The sequence below is a fragment of the Stenella coeruleoalba genome (genome assembly GCF_951394435.1).
Source record: "Stenella coeruleoalba genome assembly, chromosome: 20".
Taxonomy (NCBI): domain Eukaryota; kingdom Metazoa; phylum Chordata; class Mammalia; order Artiodactyla; family Delphinidae; genus Stenella; species Stenella coeruleoalba.
Window position 1 is genome coordinate 44,613,255 of NC_137166.1, and position 23,705 is coordinate 44,636,959.

The 23,705-nt window shown below is 37.5% G+C and overlaps 2 protein-coding genes across 4 annotated transcripts in view; one reads left to right on the top strand and one right to left on the bottom strand.

Annotated features, from left to right (window-relative positions):
• Positions 1-1,212: 1,212 nt before the first annotated feature.
• Positions 1,213-23,407, top strand: ZNF570 (zinc finger protein 570). 3 transcript variants are annotated; one of them, XM_079908349.1, is made up of 5 exons: positions 1,213-1,502; positions 2,672-2,746; positions 6,651-6,777; positions 7,107-7,202; positions 19,701-23,407. In XM_079908349.1, exons 2-5 carry the CDS (start codon positions 2,714-2,716, stop codon positions 21,056-21,058), a joined length of 1,614 nt encoding a protein of 537 aa, XP_079764475.1. In that variant the 5' UTR covers positions 1,213-1,502; positions 2,672-2,713; the 3' UTR covers positions 21,059-23,407. The 3 variants fall into 3 exon arrangements, with proteins under 3 accessions (XP_079764475.1, XP_079764474.1, XP_079764476.1); XM_079908348.1 differs by lacking the exon at positions 1,213-1,502 and adding an exon at positions 1,524-1,797; XM_079908350.1 differs by lacking the exons at positions 1,213-1,502; positions 2,672-2,746 and adding an exon at positions 1,524-1,797.
• LOC307179339 (uncharacterized protein) overlaps positions 19,842-23,705 on the bottom strand; it is a 47,486-nt gene continuing 43,622 nt past the window's right edge. Inside the window, exon 8 of the transcript XR_013825366.1 lies at positions 19,842-19,916. The gene's annotated coding sequence lies outside the window, so the exon portion shown is untranslated. The remainder of the gene's footprint in view (positions 19,917-23,705) is intronic.

The following is a 23,705-nucleotide window of genomic DNA, read 5'->3' on the forward strand; positions in this document are numbered from 1 at the left end:
CCCTTGTTGGATAATTAGCAATAACTCTTCGTTTTGTTAGTTAAGTGGTTGCTTTAGGGCTTAGCATGTACATCTTTCACTTAACACAATGTCCATTCAAGTGATATTAGATTACTTCCCATAGAATATTGGAACCTTTACATTAGTTCATTTCCATGAATTTCTCTTCTCCTGGCATTTGTGCTATTGTTGTCATACAATTTGCTTCTATGTTTGTTAACATATATATTAATAATATAGATACCCTTAACTACATTGTTTTTATTCTTGCTTAAACAGTAATTTGTATTTTGGCAATAATTAAATAATAAGAAAATAGTATTATGTGTTAACCCTGTAGTTACCATCTCTGGTGCTCTTCACTCCTTTGTGTAGATCCAGATATCTATTTGTTATCCAAATACACATATAATAGGTCTCTTGAATCTCCCCTTCCACTCATTAATATTTTATTCATCATTTTTTAAAGCTTATTTTCTCTGTGTCTATCCCAGCACCTCACATAGCATCTGGCACACAGTAGGTGCTTTCTAATCAGATACCACAGGGCAGAATTCTTCACACAAACCTACATCCATTAGTATAATCCTCACGCGGTCTGCCGTACACACTATCACACCACAGTCCTACTCCATTCTCCACCAGTCAGTCACTTTCTACATAGCACATTCTCACAGTTAACATCACAAATGTCACACACAATCACACACATGGTCACAGAAATGCACCATGCTCACTCCAACACACAGAGTTTTGCATAGTTACTCTCACAGAAACACAAAATGACAGAATCACAGGGTGGTGCACTAACTCACAAAATCAGTCAGGTGACAGAAACTTAAATAAAAACTTAAAATATAATCACTGTTGTTCTAAGGGGGCATAGAGTCAGGTTAAGGAGCCGTGAAGTGTCGGGGGAGAAGTGTAATCAGGGAAGCCCTCTTGGAAATGTGACATTTGTATCCGAACGTAGGGAACTTTGAAGATACCCGACATAGGAGCCATTTTAGGAAGAGGGGACACAGTCACATCCACCGTCACTAAATCACAAACACAGGAACCATATGCACAGGATGACACTCTACCCTGACCCCTCCCCTCCTGCCTTCAAGGTAAACCATTCCCTGAGAAAGAACGCCCTAGGGAAGGCGGGACTGGGTGGAAGCATAATGCACCTGCGCACTCCACTCCCAACTGCCCACCACACACCACACACTTTTTTCAGGTTCCCCAGCTCAAAGAGAGGGACTCACTCTTCACGCACCTTGTGTAGACGCGAGCGCACTAGCGCGCGCCCACACACCACCCGGCCCCCTGCGACTAGCCCAAGGCTTGTAATTCCCTGCTGCGTTGCTTAGGGAGGTGAACCGAAACCCTGTGCCTGCGCACTTCAATCCCAGACCGTCTAGTGTGACGCTCGGCCAGTCTCTGTGTCAGACCCAGGCTCGGAGCTGAGAGGAATCATCGGGACTTCCAGGCTCCTTCTGCAAGGCCAGTGAGAGGTCAGCGTGGCAAGAGCCGGGGCACAGGGGGCGGTGTTACGAACCCCCAGAGGAGCTGAGCTGTGGGAGTTGAGCTCCCGGGTGCCGAGCCTTTTTCTGGTCAGGACTACATTTCCCAGTGGCCCCCGCGAGCACTGGGCCCGCTGCGCCTTTGTGTCCTCCGGAGGCCCGGTCGCTTCTTTCCGGGCCCGCGGAGGCTGGGTTCCCTCAGATTCAGGGCAGGAGGTGGGCCCGAGAAGAGGTTACCCGAGTTTTCCGGGCTTGAACCTGGTCTTCCGGCACTTCAGTTCTGCAGGTAGGAAGTGGGTTGAGGAGCGGCCTGTGGGTCACCCTGACGTCGGTCCCCGGGCCTTCTGTGTGACTCTTCGTGTGAGACGGGGTTGAGACCTTACGGTGCGTGAGCCTGCCACCCGATGTGCCTGTACACATCGTATCTGTGTGACTGTGGGTGCGAGTGAGTCGATGGTTGGTGCCACAGAGGGCGAGACTGTGAGCGGGGGCGGGAGGGTACTCTCTGTCTCCCGTTGTTCCTGTATCCTCGGCTTCTTTGTGACTGGAGTGTGAGATCACCGGTTGTGATACCCTAGTATTTGAGGCTGGGGGCTATGGGAGAGGGTGACGGTGTGAAACTGCCCGTACCCGTGGCCGCTGTGATCTGTGTAAGATGGTGGTTGGCGCTGTAGTTTTTAAGAATCTGTGAGTGTATGTTGTGTTTTTTTTTTTTTTTGCGGGGGGTGGGGGAGGGCGCTGAGTGAGACTCTGTGCCACCAGTATCTATTAAAGCTAACCAGGTGATGCCAGTGTGCCACCAAGTTTCAGAACCACTGACCTACTGGAGAGGAGAAGGAAAGTGGAATCAGGAAGACCTTTATCTGATCTCGGTGCTGTTATTTATTAGCTGTGTGTCTTTATGCAAATGATTACATTACTTGGAGTTTTTATTTGTAAAATCTAGAAAATCTCTTGTTAAAATAATAAATTAGGACGTGATTTAGGCACAGGTTAAATTGTATGCAAGAAGATTCCTAGGTCTCCATTCTGCCTTCTCTCTATTGGAGGGAAGGGTGCAACAGAGGAAAGAGAAGCAGAAAAATTCTAAGCTAGTGATTCTGGATGCTGCAAGGAAAGCCTAGTTTCTCATGTTCTCTTACCCATCTCACTCATCTAAGGACACTGCCATTTCCCAAGAGAAGAGTCAAGGGGAGGAAAGAATGGCTGTTGGACTTCTTAAAGCCATGTACCAGGTGAGCTGGTGTTTTCTCTTTCCTGAAATATTTTCCTGCTTTTCAAAAGAAGCAGACATTAATTTTCCTTCTGCTGAAACTTTTCTGGGTGACCAATCATGTCACTTCTTAAAACCCTCCAATGGATTCCCACCTGATTCTGGATAAATGTTGAAGTCCTTGCCTTGGCTTGCAAGGCCCTACATAAACTCGTCCCTGGCTAACCCTCTGACCTCATCTAATTTTTCCCACTCTGTATATCACTCACTTGGCTCCAGCCACACTAGCTTCCTTGTCGTGATCTGAGTGCATTCTTAACTCATGGCCTTGCACTTACTGTTCCCTCTGCCTAGAATGCTCTTCCCCCAGATACAGACCAACTTCTTCATTCTGGTCTCTGTCCAAATGTTCATTCATTCAACAGATTTTTGCTAAGCACCTATTAACTAAGAGGGCTTAATCCTAGTCTTCTTTTCTGCTCTGTCTACACTCCTTTGTTGATCTCACTCTGTTTCACGGCTTTATATACCATTTATATGTCAACAACTACCAAATTGTATACAGCCCAGAAATCCAGACTCATCTATCCAACTGCCTACTCAGCATCTTCATTTGGTTGTGGAATGGATACCTCAAATTTAGTCTCAAACTGAGTGAAATGAGCCATTGGAAGTTTGGGAGCATAGGAGTGGCATGATCTGATTCCCATTTAATAGGATCACTCTGGCTGCTATTGAAAATAAACTGAATGGGACAAGGATAGAAACAGGAAAATCAATTAGAAAACTCTTACATACTTCCCCATCTAAGATGTTCAAGCTAAAAGTCTTCCATTAGGAAATTCTGTTTGTCCTGCCTTCAAAATATATCCAAAATCTGACCACTTATTACTACCACCAGTTTCTATTCTGGTATAAACCAATATCTCTCACCTGGATTATTGCTATCCCCAACAGAGCAGCCAAAGTGATCCTGTTACGTATGTCATATTATGTCATTCCTCTTCATTTCAGGGAGAGAAACAATGGAAAGTATAGACAACTCTTTAAAACAGTTTAGCTGTAAGGGAAGAAGAGAAATGAGTGGTAACTGAAGGAGAAACTGTAGTCAACAAGGTTTTTAAAAGATGGATATATGTCTGTGGGCTGATGTTAAAGATTCAATAGAAAGGGAAATTGAAGATGAAGAGGAGAGAGGAGGGAATTGCTGGAACACTGCTTGCGAAGCTGAGAGCAGCTGAGGTCTAGGATACAAGTGGAGGGGTTTGGCCTTTGCTAGGAAAGTGGGCTGTTCATTTATAGTAATAGGATCAAGTTAGAGTTTATGGGCCAGATGCAAGTAGATGTGTAGATGTTGTGGGAATTTGTGGAAATTCTCTTAAAATGGCTTTGTTTTTTCAGTGAGACAAAGCAAGATCCTTAGCTGAGAGAAAGGATGTGGGGGGGGAGGTATTGAAGATTGAGGAGAGAGAAGAAAGTATCAAATGGTCATTTAGGAGGGTGGGGGAAATGAATGGACTAGAGAAATATATCATGTATGTAGGTAGAAATGTACCATTTTGGCCCCCTGGAAGTTAGTGATCATGAATTTAAAGTGAGACCAATTAGCATGATTTCTCTAGCAAAGTTCAGCTGTGCAGCTTCCAGAAACAGAGTATGCTGAGTGATGGCTGTGGTTTAACCAGGTGAGTATAGTTAAGTGAGAGGGAGCCGGGCAGTTGAAGGTATATGCGTGGGGGTGATTATAACAAATGGTTGTTCTAGGAAGTGAGGGTATGTGGGAGTGAAGAACAGTGAAAACGTGGTGAGATCAATGATTTGTAGGTTCTAGTGTGGTGGAAGAATTATCCTAATTGGGGTACCAGAGGGAAAAAACTGGAATATAGGAGGTAGAAGTGAGAGTGGGAGAGTTGAGATTATGGAGGGTTTTGTACTTATTGGTAACGACAAGGTCTAGGGCATGATCATGAAGTGAGCGACTGTAGAAGTGTGGAAGACAGGCTTATTGGAGAAGATGGGGTCAGAGAACTGAGAGGCCAGGCTGTTGGGAGGGTTATTTATATGGATATTGAAACATATGGGTACTCCCGTACGTTTAATGGGAGTACCATTGGAGAGAGTAACAGTGAGTTAGATGCTGAAGTGTTCAAGTAATGACAGAGAATTTGCATCTACGAGGAATTGATAGATAATGGAAACAAGAAGTGATAGTGACATAGCCTGATTTCATGAGGTTGAAAACTAGGTATATTTTAGGAAAGAGGGTGGGGCAATGGTATGGAAACAAGTGTAAGGAGCAAAGAGGTCACCTACCTCACCTCCATGTGCTGTGTACAAGGGATGTGAGAAATAAGACAGTCACCACATGACAGGGCTTCAGGGAAAGTTGTCTTCTCTATTGGGAATCATGTTTCTGTAAGGCAAAAACGTTAAGGGAACTGTTGACTTTCTTTAGACTGGTTTGATTATAATTATGAATGGATTTTGAAACCAAGTATTTGGTTAGAGTTCAAATATTTTAAGAGGTTCTTTGTTAGAAGTCAAATATTTTAAGGTTAGAGTTTAAGCTCCTTATGTTGACATTGTAATTATTTTAATTGTATAAAGTAAAGACTCAGTGAAAAAATGTGTATGTTGTATATAAAAAATTTATACATTTATTATACATATTTATGTAAGCTAAGGAAAACATTTTTGGAAGCATGTATACCACATGAAACTAACTCTTAACAGGAGCGTTTCTGCAGTATATGAAGGATGTTATTGCTAGGGCAGAGAGAGAAATTCACAAACGACTTCATATAATTAAATAAAAAGAAAAGTTACTGTGTGTTGAAAAAACACTTTAAGAATTTTTATTTTGTAGAGACAGTTTTTTAAACTATGACAAAATTGTATCAAATGCCCAATTAAAAATCTTGCTTTGACAGATTCACCTCTTCTAATTTTGTAAGAAAAGAAAACAATTTACGAGTGTGTATGTGTGTGTGTGTGTGTATCCATCCCCACACACAAACACATAATGTATGTTAGTTTTCATCAGGTGGTCACATTATAGAAACCTGGAATCCAGCTGAATCATAACATAGCTCCAAGTTTTTAAGAACTTTACTCAGCCCCTATAAGCAAAAACAGTATTATGGGGCTTCCCTGGTGGCGCAGTTGTTGCGAGTCCGCCTGCCGATGCAGGGGACGCGGGTTCGTGCCCCGGTCAGGGAAGATCCCACATGCCGCGGAGCGGCTAGGCCCATGAGCCATGGCCGCTGAGCCTGCGCATCCGGAGCCTGTGCTCCGCCACGGGAGAGGCCACAATAGTGAGAGGCCCGCGTGCCGCAAAAAAAAAAAAAACAGTATTATGAGTGGAACACTCATTTCTTTACACAAAATTTTAAGTACTCTCTATAAAAGTATTTGAATTTTAATGGAATTGATCATTTGTTTTGCTTGATCTAGAACAGTTTTCAGAGATACAGCAAGCACTTTATGGTCTCATTTTTGATCCTCTTATAGCTTCTTGAACTTTGCAAAGCATTCATTCATTAATTTTGTTTATTCAGCAAGTATTTGAATGCCTCATGTGTGCCAGATACTGTTCTATAACTGGTATATAGCAGTGACCAAAACAAAAACATACTCTGCCCTCATGGACTTTACATCTTAATGGAGGTGGGGAGCAGACAATAAATAACAAAATAAGTACCATATAGAAAAATAAGGAGGGTTAGGGGAATAGGCAACTTGGGTAAGAGCATTGCTTTTGTTATATACAGAATGATCTGAGAAGCACAAAAGCCCTGAGGGGGAACATTCTTGACATATTTGAGAATGTAATATATGGGAGAGCCCTGTGTGCCTGGGGCAGAATGAATGAGGTGAGTATGGGAAGAGATGAGGTTGTTTCACTTCATTTATTTATTTCATTTCAGGAGTTGGTGACCTTCAGAGATGTGGCTGTAGACTTCTCCCAAGAGGAGTGGGATTGTCTGAATTCTTCTCAGAGGCATCTGTACAGTAATGTGATGTTGGAGAACTACAGGATCTTGGTATCACTGGGTAATAATATCTTCTTGTAAAATTGAGCTTATACTCATAAGGGGCACTTTGCTACCACCATTGTTGTGAATTTTTGGATAGCATCTGTAGTGCTTGGCTGAAAGTCTGCTGCCTGTGCCAAAGTAACGGGTTAATATTTGTGGAGTTGGCAGTGAACAGGTCTATTATTAATCTGTGTTGGAAGCTTCAACTTCCCTGTCCTTTGAATACATGTCCTTATCACAGTTTTCTCTGGCTTACTGCAAGCTCCCTCTTCCCTGATGATCAAAGAATTGGATGTGAGTTCTGGGATATCTACAGCATGACCAAATTCTGTTTCTTATATGCAGGACTTTGCTTTTCTAAACCAAGTGTGATATTATTGTTGGAACAAGGGAAGGAGCCCTGGATGGTAAAGAGAGAGCTGACAAAAGACTTGTGCTCAGGTGAGTGAAGAGGAATAGGCAGGCAAAAACCTTTGCAGGTGACAGCCCAGCTTGACTCAAAGGTATCACACCTCTTCACTCTTCTTTGTTGTTGGCATGTTCCTCTCAAATGTCCTAGGTCTTAGTAGAAGCTTGAGTCCTTTTAGTGTGTTCTCCCAAAGTTGATATTCTAAACTGTCTCTCCTTTCACATTTTGCCCCCTCTTATCTATTCTGAGTCCCCTTCCTTCCCAGTCTCATAAACCTCTTCCAGTCTTTAAAAAATCTTTTCCTAATCTGATGAACTTTTGAACTTTTGATGAACCACAAAGAGCTGTAACTGAAGTAACAAGTTCAAATCCTGACACTTACATGCAGTGGAACTTTGGGCAAGTTCCTTAACCTCTCTGTGCCTTTGTTTTGTCATCTATAAAATGGGATAATATTTTTAAGGTGCTTTCAACAGTTCCTATCTCATATTATGAGCTCAAAAGCTGTTAGCTGCTAGTATTATAATAGTAGTAGTTTATCTCTAAATGCCTCATTTTTCTCTTAATGGTCAGTTCATTCATTCCTTTAATCAACATTTATTGAATTTGTACTTTAAACAGAGTACTTGCAAGATGCTAGGGTATTATACGTTTATGTAAATAATCAAATAGTTGATAGGCTTGTAGCAGTGATAAAATATGGCTGAAAATGGCACACATGAAAAGAAAGCTGACATGAAGGAAGCTCAGAGAGAGGTGAGAGAGGAGTCTGCTTAGTTGGGAAGATGGTCTTTAACAAAAACACTGGTCAGGGACTTCCCTGATGGTCCAGTAGTTAAGACTTCTCACTTCCACTGCAGGGGGCATGGGTTTGATCCCTGGTCAGGGAACTAAGATCCTGCATGTGGTGTGGTGTGGCCAAAAACAAAAGGTCAAAAGCTAGAAAACATTTGAGGGAGAAGAGATTAAGAGGTTAGCTTTGTGGTGTAAGAAGGATTTTCAGATAGGCATAGGAAGCATTAAGGTGAAATGAAGGACTTAAAGTTCAGAAGAAAATTAGGGTCATTGTAAACATCTCTGTCAACACTACTCCCCAACCCATCCCCACCCCTTCCACTACCTCTCCCCAGTCTTTTATGTTCATGTTCAGTTTTCTAAGGAAAATTTTTGATATGGAACTATAGTATCAAAGAATACATGGCTAAATTTTATTTATTAATTATTATTATTAAATAAATCATACACACATAAATATATTAGACTAAATATGTACTTTAGGTAATAATATAACAAAAAATGTACCTGCTTCTTAACTTAGGATATAGAAGGTTGTCAGTGCCATTTTAGGCCCTCAAGGGCCCCTGCCTAGCGATATATCACTCCCTACTCTTGGACCATCTCTACCACTCACTAGGGTAACCATTATCCTACAATTTTGCTTATCATTTCTTGACTTTTCTTTATTGTTGGTGCCATATAGCCCTAAACAAAATACTTATATTTGCATGTTTTCAATTTTTTATATATGGAAATATATTAGAAATATAGTATACAGATAATTCTGACTTTTTTCAACTCAAAATTATATTCCTGAGATTCATCCATATTGATTTTAGTGACTATTTTTTATTGAATTTTTTTTTTTCCTGTTGAAATATAATGTATTCCACTGTGAAAAATCACAATTTATGCATTGAAGGGCATTTGAGTTGTTTCAGTTTTATGTTATTATAAATGTTACTGCTATGAACCTTATTATACATGACTGATGGTGTACATATGCTGGAGTTCCTGTAGAGAATATAGCCAGGAATTTACTGCATAATGCTATTTTACTTTCCAGATTACTTGTACTAATTTACATTTCTAACAGCTAACAGCTGTGTGTAAGAGTACTCATTGCTCCACATTCAGAATTGACAAATTTTTTGCAATTTTGATGGGTATGAAATATTATCTCCTTATACTTGTCATCTGAATTTCCTTGACTACTAAAAAAATTTGGCATCTTTTTATATATATAAATGGCCATTTTGATTTCCTCTTCTGTGAAGTGCCTGCTCAAGTCTTTTGTTCAGTTTGGGGAATATATATATTTTTTATGAAGTATAGTTGATTCACAATATCATATTAGTTTCAGGTGTACAACATAGTGATTTGATATTTTTATAGACTATACTCTATTTAAAGTTATAAAATATTGGCTATATTCCCTGTGCTATACAATATATCCTTGTTGCTTATTTATTTATTTATTTTTTGCTGTGCCATGTGGCTTGTGGGATCTTAGTTCCCTGACCAGGGATCGAACCCAGGCCCACTGCAGTGAAAGCGCCAAGTCTTAGCCACTGGGCCACCAGGGAATTCCTACTTATTTATTTTATACATAGTAGTTTGTACCTCTTAACCCCCTACCACTATCCTGCCCCTCCCCCATACCTTCTTTGTACTGGTAACCACTAGCTCATTCTCTGTATCTGTGAGTCTGTTTCTGTTTTGTTATGTTCATTTGTTTGTTTTATTTTTTAGATTCCACATATAAGTGATAATATACAGTATTTGTCTTTCTCTGTATGACTTATCACTAAGCCTAATACCCACAAATGGCAAAATTTCATTCTTTTTTTATGACTGAGTAGTATTCCATTATATATATTCACATACATATATATATAGGTATATATGTCACATCTTTATCCATTCGTCTGTTAATGGACACTTAGATTGCTTCCATATCTTGGCTGTTGTAAATAATGCTGCTATGAACATTGGGGTGCATGTATCTTTTTGAATTAGTGTTTTTGTTTTCTTCAGATATGTACCCAGGAGTGGAATTGCTGGATCATATGGTAGTTCTATTTTTAGTTTTCTGAGGAACCTCTGTACTGTTTTCCATAGTGGCTGTACCAATTTACATTCCCACCAACAGTGCAAGAGGGTTCCCCTTTCTTCACATTGTTATTTGTGGTCTTTTTAATGATAGCCATTGTGAAATGTATGAGATGATATCTCGTGGTTTTGATTTGTGTAGCTTATGTTTTTGATTTTGATATTTTGTTTTAAGAAACCTTTCTATATTCTGAAGTCATATGGGTGTTCTCAAATTGTCTTCTAAAGATTTTCCTTTTACATTTAGGGCCATAATCCAATTGAAATTGATTTTTGAGATTGAAGTATTTAATTTCTAAAATCAAATGTCTCAGACATTTACTGAAGAAGTGAGCTCTCTTTGCTTATTGTTCTGAATGTTACCTCTTAATATATCAGGTTATAGTATATTTATGGGTCTGATTTTGAGCTCTGTTCCATTCCATTGATCTCTGTTTTCTTACGCCAGTACCACACTATCTTAAATATTTTAATGTAATACTTCAATATCTGTTAGGGTAAGTCCCTATACCTTGTTTATGTTCTTCAGAATTTCTTGTTTGCCCTTTGGCCATCTAACTAAATTTAGGTCAATTTCCACTAGAAAACAACAAAAAGCTATTGGCTTTTGGTCCAAATTTTATTCTATATATCAATTTTGGAATTTGTTTTTATTTGTGAACATAGTTTATCTCTCCATTTACTTAGGTCTTTAAATTTCCTTCAAATGTGTTTTATAATTTTCTCCATAAAGGACATGCACATCTTCTATTAGATTAATTCCTAGGCATTTTAGTTTTGTTCCTGTGTTAAATGTTGTCTGTGTTTTCAATTTGTTGCTCATACATAGAAATAAAGTTAACTTTTGTACTTTGACCTTATATCCAGCAACGTTGCCAAGCTCTCCCATTAATACTAGTAATTTTTAGATTTCCTTGGATTTTTCTGTGGGCAGGCATGTCTGTGAATAATGGCAGTTCCTTTATTTTAATTTCTTATACCCTTAATTTCTTTTTTCTGTTACCCTGTCTTAGATCACCAATATGGTATGAACCAAAGTAGTGATAGCAGGCATTTTTATCAACTTCTGGTCTCAATGAAAGTGCTTTAATATTTTGTAATTAATAATTCTGATGTTTAAATGTTTCTGGTAGATACCCTTTCATTACTTTTGCTAGAGTTTTGTTTGTGTAAAGCTTTTGAGTTTTAATGTTTTTTTGTAACTGTAGATGATTAGATGATTTTTACTTTTTCATCTGTTTATGTAGTGAATTACATATTTAATGTTGAACCAATCTTGTATTCCTGAGACAAACCCATCTTCATCTTTTCCATTCATAGCTAGCTGCTATTTGCCAATATTTTGTTTAGTTATTTTGCATCTATGTTTGTCAGTGAGGTTGGCCTTCAGTTTTTCCCTTCATGTACTCTTCTTGTCAGATTTTGGAATCAGGATTGTCCTAGTTTCATAAAATCTGTTGGTGAGTATTCCTCTTTTTCTTCCTTAGAAGAATTTGGGTAAAATTTTACAAATTTGTCTTTTGAATGTTTGGTAGAACTTTGTTCATCTTGGCCTGGGATTTTTTGTGTGTGAAAAGAATTTATTAATTCAATTTCTGTTATAAGATTTTGTGTTTTTTATTCTTCTTATAGTCATGGAGTTATGGTTTTTTTCTAAAAATTTATAATTCTCATATAAGTTTTAAAATTTATTAGATAAAATTATTCATTATTTTCTCTTATCTGAAGTTGGTAGTATATGTAAATATGACCTCTTTTTCCTTCTAAAAAGGGAGAAACAAATCTTTCAACTTATTAATGTTTTCAGACATTTTTTACTTCACTGATCCTCTCTAATTTATCTTTAAAATTTTTTCATGTATTTCTCCTCTACTATTTTATTCCTCCTATATTTTTTATGCTATTTTCTCTCTCTCTCTTTTTTGCTGGCTTTTAAACTTAGATAATTCAGTGTTTTTGAGGCTTTCTCTTTTCTATTATAAGCATTTAAGACTATATTAGGAATATAGTTCACATATTTTGGTATGTAACATTTTTGTTATTGTATATCTTAACATTTTCTAATTTCCATTGATTTTTTTTCTTGACTATGAATTATTTGGAAGCTTTAAGTTGCAAATTGAAGGTTTTTGTTTGGTTTAACTACATTGTGATTGGAGGATACGGTCTAGTTAACATGCATTCTTTGAAATACTTTGAAACCTCTTTTACATCTTAGGGGTTAATTTTGGTAAATATACTGTGTGTTCTGGAGAATGTGTGCTGCTTGTGGAGTACAGCATTTTATATATGTTCATTGGATTAAGCTCATTAATTGTGCTGGTCAACTCTTCTGTGTCTTTATGGATTTAAAAAAAAATCTCTTTGAGCAGTATTTTGAAAGTGTTTTATAAGGTGATACGTTTGGGGGATTATCTTTCTGGTGAATTCTTATATTATTGTTACTCTTTAAATCTAGTGATGATTCTTCCCTTAACTATTTAGCTTAATATTAATATAACTATATTAGCCTTCTTTTGTTAATATTTCCTTAGTTTAGTTTTTCCCACCCCTTTACTCTCTTACTTTCTATGTGTTCTTTTTGTGAACAGTATATAGCTAAACATTTTTTTGTCCAGTCTGATAATCTAATTGTGTTCTTGTTGAGCTTTAGGAGTTCTTTATGTACTCTGGATATTAACCCCTTTTCAGATACATGATTTGTAAATATTTTCTCCCATTCTATCCGTGGGTTGCCTTTTCACTCTGTTGATTATGTCCTTTGATGCACAGAAGTATTTAATTTTCATGAACTCCAATTTGTCTACTTTTTTCTTGCCTGTGCTTTTGGTATCATAACCAAGAAATCATTGCCGATTATAATGTCATGAAGATTTTTCCCTATGTTTCCTTCTAAGATTATTTTAGTGTTAAGTTTTAGGTTTAAGTCTTTGATCCATTTGGGGTTAATTTTTGTATATGGTGTAATAACTTCTTTGTTTTGCATGTGGATATTTAATTTTTCCAGCGCCATTTATTGAAAAACCTGTCCTTTCTCCATGGAATGGTCTTGGCATGCTTGTGAAAAGTCATTTGACTATATATGTGAGGGTTTATTTCTGAGCTCTCTGTTTTCTATTCCATCAGTATATATATCTATCTTTATGTCACACCACACTGTTTTGAGTACTGTAGCTTTGTAATAAGTTCTGAAACCAGGAAGTGTGAGACCTCCAACTTTCTTCTTCCTTTTCAAGATTCTTTTGACTATTCAGGGTCCATTGAGATTACATATGAATTTTTGGATCAATTTTTCTGTTTCTGGATAAAGCATTGGGATTTTGATAGGTATTACATTGAATCTCTAGATAGTTTTGCGTAGTTTGGACATCTTAACTTCTAATTAACTTCTGGAAATTAACCCCTTCTAATTAAATTCTAATTAACTTCTAATCCATGAACACAGAATGTCTTCATTTATTTTACTTTTTAAATTATTTTTTAGTTTCAGTACATGGGCCTCTCACTGCTGTGGCCTCTTCTGTTGCGGAGCACAGGCTCTGGATATGCAGGCCCAGCAGCCATGGCCCATGGGCCCAGCTGCTCCGCGGCACGTGGGATCCTCCCAGAGTGGGCCACGAACCCACATCCCCTGCATCGGCAGGCGGAATCTCAACCACTGCGCCACGAGGGAAGCCCCTCTTCATTTATTTATATCTTTAATTTCTTTCAGTAATGTTTTGTAATTTTCATTGTAGAAGTCTTTCACATTCTTGATTAATTCCTAAATATTTTATTCTTTATTGATGCTATTGTAAATGGAGTTGTTTTCTTAATTTTCTTTTCAGATTGTTCATTGTTAGTGTATAGAAATGCAACTGATTTGTGTGTGTTGACTTTGTATTCTTCTACTGTGCTGAATTTGTTAGTTATAACAGGTGTTTGTTTTTCTTTTGTGGAGTGTTTAGGATTTCTACATGTAAGATCATGTTGTCTACAAACAGAAACAATTTTATTTCTTCCTTTCTAATTTGGATGTTTTTTATTTGTTTTTCTTGCCTGATTGCTCTGGCTAGAATCATTTCTGACTTTAGTTGAACTTCTCTTTTTTCTTAGTCTTATTAAAGGTTCATCAGTTTTGTCGATCTTATTGAAAAATCAACTCTTGGTTTAGTTGATTCTATTGCTTTTTTAATTCTCTATCTGGTTTATCTCTGCTTAAATCTTTATTATCTTCTTCTTTCTTCTAGATTTGGCTTAGTTTGCTCTTTTTCTAGTTTGTTAATATTGTTGATTTGAGATCTTTCTTCCTTTGTGATGTAAACCTTCACAGCTATAAATTTCCCTCTTAGCACTGCTTCTGATGCATCCCATAAATTTTGGTATGTCATATTTTTATTTTCATTTGTCTTAAGATATTTTTAAACTCTTCTGTGATTTCTTCTTTGACCCATTGGTTGTTTAAGTGTGTGTTGTTTAATTTCCACACATGTGTGGATTTTCCAATTTTTCTTTTGCTATTGATTTCTAGTTTCATTCCATTACGATTAAAAAAGATAGTTAAGGGCTTCCCTGGTGGCGCAGTGGTTGAGAGTCCACCTGCCGATGCAGGGGACACGGGTTTGTGCCCCGGTCTGGGAAGATCCCACATGCCGTGGAGCGGCTGGGCCCGTGAGCCATGGCCGCTGAGCCTATGTGTCCGGAGCCTGTGCTCCGCAACGGGAGAGGCCACAGCAGTGAGAGGCCCTTGTACCGCAAAAAAAAAAAAAGATAATTTGATTTCAATCTTTTGAAATTTATTAAGACTTGTTTTATGGCTAACATATAGTTTATCCTGGATTCATGTTTATTTTCTTGATGAATGTTAGGATTTAAAAAAAAAATTTTTTTTTTATTCATGGTGCTTTTGTTTTTTTTGGCCATGTCACACAGCTTGTGGGACCTTAGTTCCCCAACCAGGGATTGAACCCGGGCCCAACTCAGTGAAAGTGCCGAGTCCTAACCACTGGACTGCCAGGGAATTCCTTAAAAAAAAAAAATTTTTTTCTTTTTTTGCAGTGAGTTTGCCAAACTGCAAAATCTGAGAGGACAGCATTCCACAAGATTGTGCTTATTTCAAACACCAGCTGCAAGTTAGGGGATCCTCAGGGCCACCCTCATTTGTGACCCGCTGGCTACATGTTTGGGAGTGCCTACAGTCACCCTCAGGTTTAATAATTTACTAGAATGACTCACAGTACTCAGAGCAAGAGCTATATATTATCATTACAGCTTTACTGTAACAAAGACTACAAATCAGAACTAGCCGAAAGGAGAAACACCAAGGGTGAGGGCTGGGAGAGTTGCAAATGTGAAGTTTCTGTTGTCCTGAGGGCCCACCAGGCATCTCAATATTCAAAAGGATATTATCAACCAGGGAAGCTCTCGCAAGCTTCAGTGTCCAGAGTTTGTTTGTTTTGTTTCATTATGTAGGCATGATTGAGTGAATCATTACCCAACATGACTCAATCTCCAGCCTTCCTTCCTTTCCCAAAAGTCAGACTGATATCATGGTGGCTCAAAGCTCCAACCCTTTAATCATATGGTTCGTCTTTCCAGCATGGTTAGCCTCCAGCCTGAGTCATCTATCTCATTAGCAAAAACTATCTAGGGGCTCATCATGAGTCACCTTACTAGTATTAACCATCAGGTGTAGTCCAAAGGGCTCACCATGAATAACAAAGACACTCCTTCCAGGAGTTTAGATGGCTTAGAGGTTACCTCCTGGGAAATAGGGACAAAGGTCTGCCAAATTCTTTATTGCACAGTTCTTTTAAGAAATCACAATAGGCTCTGACTGTAATTGAACGGACATGATAGGTAAATTTAGTCAGACTTTGTGGCTTTACATTGTTGGTTCCTCATATACAAAAGCAAAGTGTGTATCTTCTCCCTTTATTCAAATTTTTTGGGGTGGTCCATCAGAATTGTAAAGCTTTTGTTCTTTTCTTATAAAGTTTATTTCTAGGGTTTTTTCCCTCTTCATTGTTGTTGTTGTTGTCAATGTTAAAGATATCCTCTGAGACTAATTATTTTCTTTATGCTTTCTTCTATTGTTTTTTAAAATTGATTCTAAAATTGCAAAATAATATTCTTATTTGAAAAAAAGAAGTATAAATAGTACAGTAATTTCCCCCATAGCTTTTATATTCTATTCTATATTCTATTCTTTTATTTATCTAATTATTCATATGTGGTATTTTGCAAGTCCCAATGTATACTTTGTATATAAAGAAAGATAATTCTTATTAATGGTTACTATTACTAGCTGTCTTTTTTTGCGGGGGGGGGCACACCACGCGGCTTGGGGGATCTTAGTTCCCTGACCAGGGATTGAACCTGTGCCCTCAGCAGTTAAAGCGTAGAGCCTTTAACCACTGGACTGCCAGGGAATCCCCTTTGTGACATTTCTTAGTAATATATTCCAAACTGTGTATGTTACTGTGAAAGTGTATTTTATACTTCTTCAGTATAAATCATTGAACAAGTTGATTTTTATTATAATCTTTAATATCATGTGGTATTAATGTTCTCAGCCCTGATTTTTTCTTGCTTACATTTGTCCTTCTTAATCTCTTTGGGTTTCTTCTCTTTTCCTTAATATCTTAATGTTGGAGTGCTCCAGGATTCACTCCTTGCTCCTTTCTCTGCTATCTACACTCATTCTCTTAGTAATTTAGTCTCTTTAAATACCATCTATATGCTGGCAACTCCCAATTTAAAAACCTCTAGTCCAGACTTCTCTTTTTTTTTTCTGAATTATAGTTGATTTACGATATTATATTAGTTTCAGGTGTACAGCATAGTGATTAAAAATTATATAGAGGAGCTTCCCTGATGGTGCAGTGGTTATGAATCCGCCTGCCAATGCAGGGAACATGGGTTTGAGCCCTGGTCCGGGAAGATGCCACATGCTACAGAGCAACTAAACCTGTGCACCACTACTACTGAGCCTGCACTCTAGAGCCCGCGAGCCACAACTCCTGAGCCACGTGCCACAACTACTGAAGCCCACGTGCCTAGAGCCTGTGTTCCGCAACAAGAGAAGCCACTGCAATGAGAAGCCCACATGCTGCAATGAAGAGTAGCCCCCACTCACCACTAGAGAAAGACCGCATGCAGCAACAAAGACCCAATACAGCCAAAAATAAACAAATAAATACATAAACTTTTTAAAAAATTTTATAGATTATACTCCATTTATATAATTAGAAAATATTGGCTCTATTCCCTGTGCTGTACAATATATCCTTGTAGCTTATTTATTTTATACATAGTAGTTTGTACCTCTAAATCCTCTACCCCTATCTTTCCTCTCCCTGCTTCCCTCTCCTCACTGGTAACTACTAGTTTGTTCTCTGTATCTGTGAGTCTGTTTTGTTATATTCATTTGTTTGTTTTATTTTTTAGATTCCTCGTATAAGTGATAACATACAGTATTTGTCTTTCTCTGTCTGACTTATCACTAAGCCTAATACCCTCCAGGTCCATCCATGTTGTTGCAAATGGCAAAATTTCATTTTTTATGACTGAGTAATATTCTATTGTATCAGTATATATATACCACATCTTTATTCATCTGTTGATGGATACTTGGGTTGCTTCCATATCTTGGCTATTGTAAATAATGCTGCTCTGAACATTGGAGTGCATATATCTTTTTTATTAGTGTTTTCATTTTCTTCGGATGCATAACCAGGAGTGGTATTCCTGGATCGTATGGTAGCTCTGTTTTTAGTTTTCTGAGGAACCTCTGTACTGTTTTCCACAGTGGCTGCACCAATTTACATTCCCACCAACAGTGTAGGAGGGTTCACTTTTTTCCATATCCTCACCAACATTTGTTATTTGTGGTCTTTTTGATGATAGCCATTCTGACAGGTGTGAGGTGATATCTCACTGTGGTTTTGATTTGCATTTCTCTAATGGTTAGTGATGTTGAACTTCTTTTCATGTGCCTGTTGGCCATCTGTATGTCTTCTTTGGAAAAGAAGTTCTTCTGCACGTTTTTTAATCGAGTTGTTTGTTATTTTGATATTGAGTTGTATGAGCTATTTATATATTTTGGATAACAACCCCTTATCCTAGATCTCTACCTTAAACTTAGTATCATGTGTCCATCTGCCTTCTCAACATTTCCATTTCAAAGTCTAAAAGACATATTAAGTTTATGATGTTTAAATCTAAACTCTGGATCTTCTATACCTCACTACCTAAGCTTGCTGTACCCATAGCTTTTCCCATCAATGTTGATGGCTATTCCATCCTTCCATTGTTCAGACCATAAACTTTGAAGATATGCTTGTCTCATCTCTTTCTATTACATTCTATATCCAATCTGTTGGTATATCCTCCTGGCTTTTCCTATAAAATATACCTAGAATCTGACCACCTCTGTATACCTCCACTGATACCTCTCTAGTCTGAATCATTATCATTTCTCACACTGATTGCTACAATAGTAGGTCCCCTTCCTTCTCCCCTTGCTTTCCACCTTCCAGTATTTTCATTAAATCATAACTAGATATCACTTCTGTACTCACACCACTTCAGTGGCTCTCTATCTCACTCAGAGTAAAACCAAATTTCTTAGGTGCCCTATAAAGCTTTAATAATCTGATTATCCTTTACCCCCTGACTTCATCTCCTACTACTCAGTCCTCTCCAGCCACAGTGGCCTTCTTGCTATTCCTCAAACAATCCAAACATGCTTCTACTTTTAGGCTGTTTCTTCTGCCCAGGATGTTCTTTCTTTAAATATCTAAGTAACTAACTTTTTCACTTCCTTCAAATCTTTGCTTTAATTTTTTGTTTGTTTGTTTGTTTTTGGCTGAGTTGGGTCTTCATTGCTGCATATGGGCTTTCTCTAGTTGTGGCAAGTTGGGGCTACTCTTTGTTGCAGTGCATGGGCTACTCATTGCAGTGGCTTCTCTTGTTGCGGAGCACAGGCTCTAGGCATGCAGGCTTCAGTAGTTGTGGCATATGGGTTCAGTAGTTGTGACGCATGGGCTTAGTTGCTCTGCGGCATGTGGGATTTTCCTGGACCAGGGGTCGAACCCATGTCCCCTGCATTGGCAGGCAGATTCTTAACCACTGTGCCACCAGGGAAGTCCTGCTTTAAGGTTAACTTATTAATGATTCCTACTTTGACTTCACCAACACTCCTGATCTCTCTTACCCTGCTTTTCTTTTTCAATAGCACTTAGTACCTTCTAACATACAATAAAATTTACTTATTTAGCATTTATTTTCTGTCTCCCCCAAGAACATAAGATCCATGAAGGTAAGGATCTTCATTTACTCCAATATGAAAGCATATAGAACCTTGTACCTGGTACAAGGTTCAATAAATGTTCTTGAAAGAAGTAACTATAAAAATGGAGATTATTTCAGTTCCTGTATTATTCATACATGCATAAAATTATAAAAGGTCCGGTCACCTACATAAGTCCTTCTTGACCTGAGATTTACCTTATTGATTTTCTTATAATTCTAATCATTCCTCCTCAAGTTTCTCTATGATCTATTTTCAGTTTCTGTTCTTACACACTTCAGAACTACTTTCATAAATGTACTTTCTGGTACATAATAGAGTAGACATTTTTTTTCTTATTATTTTTCAGACTGGGAATCTGTGTGTGAGACTGAAGAGTTAACCCCAAAGCAGGACATTTATCAAGTGCGATCATCTCAGAAAGTAATAGAAACACTTACAAGCTGTGGCCTTGAGTACTCCAGATTGAAAGAAGAATGGAAATGTGAGGGCCACTTTGAGAGGCAACCAGTGAATCAGAAGGCATGTTTCAAGGAAAAGACAATCATCACTCACGAAGAAGCCCCTGTTGATGAAAGAGGACAAGAATATAACAAAACTTGGGGAAGTTTCCATCCCAGCACACTACTTCATACACAACAGATAATCCCCAAAGAGGAGAAAGTACATAAACATAACACACATAAAAGCTTTAAAAAAAGATTAATGGCTATTAAGCCCAAGAGTATCTATACAGAGAAGAAACTTTTGAAATGTAATGACTGTGGAAAAGTCTTCAGTCAGAGCTCATCCCTTACTCTTCATCAAAGAATTCATACTGGAGAGAAACCCTATCAATGTATAGAATGTGGGAAAGCCTTCAGCCAGAGATCAAATCTTGTTCAACATCAGAGGATTCATACTGGAGAGAAACCCTATGAATGTAAGGAATGTAGGAAAGCCTTCAGTCAGAATGCACACCTAGTTCAACATCTTAGAGTTCATACTGGAGAAAAACCTTATGAATGCAAAGTGTGTAGGAAAGCCTTCAGCCAGTTTGCTTACCTTGCTCAACATCAGAGAGTTCATACTGGAGAGAAACCCTATGAATGTATTGAATGTGGGAAAGCATTTAGCAATAGATCATCTATTGCCCAACACCAGAGAGTTCATACTGGTGAGAAACCTTATGAATGTAATGTCTGTGGGAAAGCGTTTAGCCTTCGTGCATACCTTACTGTACATCAGAGAATACATACTGGAGAGAGACCCTATGAATGTAAGGAATGTGGGAAGGCTTTCAGCCAGAATTCACACCTTGCTCAACATCAGAGAATTCATACTGGAGAAAAACCTTATAAGTGTCAGCAATGTAGGAAAGCATTCAGCCAGATTGCCTACCTTGCTCAACATCAGAGAGTTCATACTGGAGAGAAACCCTATGAATGTATTAAATGTGGGAAAGCTTTTAGCAATGATTCATCCCTTACTCAACATCAGAGAGTTCATACTGGAGAGAAGCCTTACGAATGTAATGTTTGTGGAAAGGCTTTTAGTTACTGTGGGTCCCTTGCCCAACATCAGAGAATCCATACTGGAGAGAGACCCTATGAATGTAAGGAATGCAAGAAAACCTTCAGACAGCATGCACACCTTGCTCATCATCAGAGAATCCATTTTGGGGAGTCACTGTCACCACCCAATCCAGTCAATCACCAAGTCCTGTAGACTATCTCAAAAATACTTCTGGAATTTATACTCTTTTCTCCATCTCTAATATTGTCATCCTTGTCTAAGATTCATCTCACCTGGATCACTCTATAGCTTTCTAACAGGTCTTCCTGTATCAACATTTGGTCCCCTTAAATTCATTTTCCACCATGCACCCAAACTGATCTTTTTCAAGTGTAAGAATACACACATCACTGCCTCCAGTTAAAAGTTTTTTTGGCTTGCTGTTGTTCTTAAGCTAGCATCCACAGTCTTTAAAACTGTCTATGAGGAGCTTCATTATCTGGTTCTTAGATACCTTTCAGCCTTATTTTATTCCAGTCTCTCTGGGCACTAGGCACTTCCCAGGTCTAAGAGCTTAGATTCTGGAAAATCATAGCTCTACCACTACTGTAGCATTGTGTGATTTTGAGTAACTTGCTTGACTTATGTAAACCTCAGGGTTTTCTTTAATTTTTAAAATAGGGATAATAAAGGATACTGTATTGTAGAAATGTGAGTATTAAATGAAATAGTGTCTATTGTAGATTGGTGCATATTAAGTAAAAAATTTGCATGCAGAGTACTTAACATAGTGCATCAAATATAGCAGATATTCAATTTAATAATAATAGCTAACATGCATTGAGTGCCTACTTTGCACCAGGCACTGTTCTACATACTCAACATATATTAACTCATTTAATCCTTACAGCTAAAACAAGATTCCTTAGTGGATAAAGCAGAACATCATGAGAAGCAGCAGGTCAGAACTGGGGAAACCTAAAAACTTTAGAATATATGTGGGAGTGTTTGTACGCTAGGTGAGTAATTGATATAGACAAAAGTAGTAGAACTATATAACAACCAGTTTTAGGAGATTTCTAAAGAAACAATTGGATATACTAATTAAATAAAATGAAGATTCACTGAGAAAAATGCAGAACTTATATTTAGATCAAGAAAAGAACAGAGAGTATTGCAATTAACTCCAAAAGCCCAATAAACAGAACTTTATACTGTAGCATAAAAAGACATCAATCCCAGGTAATTGAATGGGTGAATCTAGGTGATTTCAAAAGCATTTAAACTGTTTCATCCCATAGAAAAAGTATATAAATTTTTATCAAGTGATTATAAAATTGAAACCAAAAGGGGACTGAGGAAAGAAAACTACAGTCAAATGTAGTTTGACTACATTTATATATATACACACATGTATATATATATACTTTCATTCAGTGAATTTTGAGTACTGTTTGTCACACACTGATTTAGACATGAGGAGATAACATGATCAATACAAAGACCATGTCCTCATGGAGTTAAAACAATAGATTTTCTAGGCCCAGAAAACTGAAGAACAATAAAATAAATTGAAGGGTATTATATAGCCTAGGCTGAAGAGACTCAAAATAACAAAGTTATCAGTTACTCCTAATTTACAACTTCACTGCAGTTCCAAGCAAAATTCCTCAATGGGCCTTTTTGCCCTTTAATTTCACAGCTTTGTTTTGAAATTCAACTATGAAGTGTGAATTCTAAAGAACAAGAAAATTATCGAATCTAATCTATTTGTAGAAATTTTGCATATGATGAAGTTGGTTTATACCAGTAGAGAAAGGATGGATTTGGGAGTAGTAAAATAATTGACAATGTATATCATGGCAGTAAGGGAAAAAAATAAAATGAACTATTTCAAAATCATCACATTAAAAAAAGCATCACAGTACCTATTACTGGGAAGATGTGGAGCAATAGGAATATTCATACAGTGCAGTTGAAAATAGTTTTTTAAAAAGAATAATGTATCAATATCTAGTAAAGTTGAAGATGTGGATACTCTTTGACCCAGCAATTCCACACTTAAACCTCTACAGAGCCTCTCCTTATGTGTTCAGGGAGATGTACATGAAGACCCACTTCAGTGTTGTTTGTGAAAATGAAAAGTTTAGGGTAAGCAAAACAATCATCAGGGTTTAAATAAGAATTGAAATTAATGAACTAGAGATACTTTTATCAATATGGATACATCTCAGAAACTATTGAAATCGAACTAGAGGGTATTTTGTGTGATATGGTTCCACTTATTTATATAAAGTTTGAAAACATGCAAATCACTATGTATATTTTTCATGGCTAAATACCATATGGAAATAGTGTAATAACATTTATGGAAATAATCATCAAATTGTGATGACCTCTGGGGAGGGAGAAAAATGAGATTGAGGAAAGGATGCAAAGGGAGGTATCTTTTAATCATTAATTTCTTTAAAAAATAACTGGCCAGTTCTAAATTGATGGTTGTGGGTTTTTATTCTCTGTATCTTTCTATATGTTTAAACTATTTCATAATTAAAAAAATTTAAGTAATGTTTGCTTTTGTCAGTTATTCCTTCACTATACCTCAGGCATGCCATATTCACCATTCATCCAATCCATAGTCACCATTTTCTTCAGAAAGAAGCTCGTATACAATTGCCTTCCAGATGCAATCACTGTTAACAATTTGGTGACTATCCTTCCAGGCATCAGAGTTTTGAGAATGACTATATTTTTACGCTGAGAGTTTTATATCCTACTTACTGCATTTTCTTCCCCCATCATTCCTTTTTTCCCCCAGCTTTATTGAGGTAGGATTGACAAATTAAAATTATATATATTT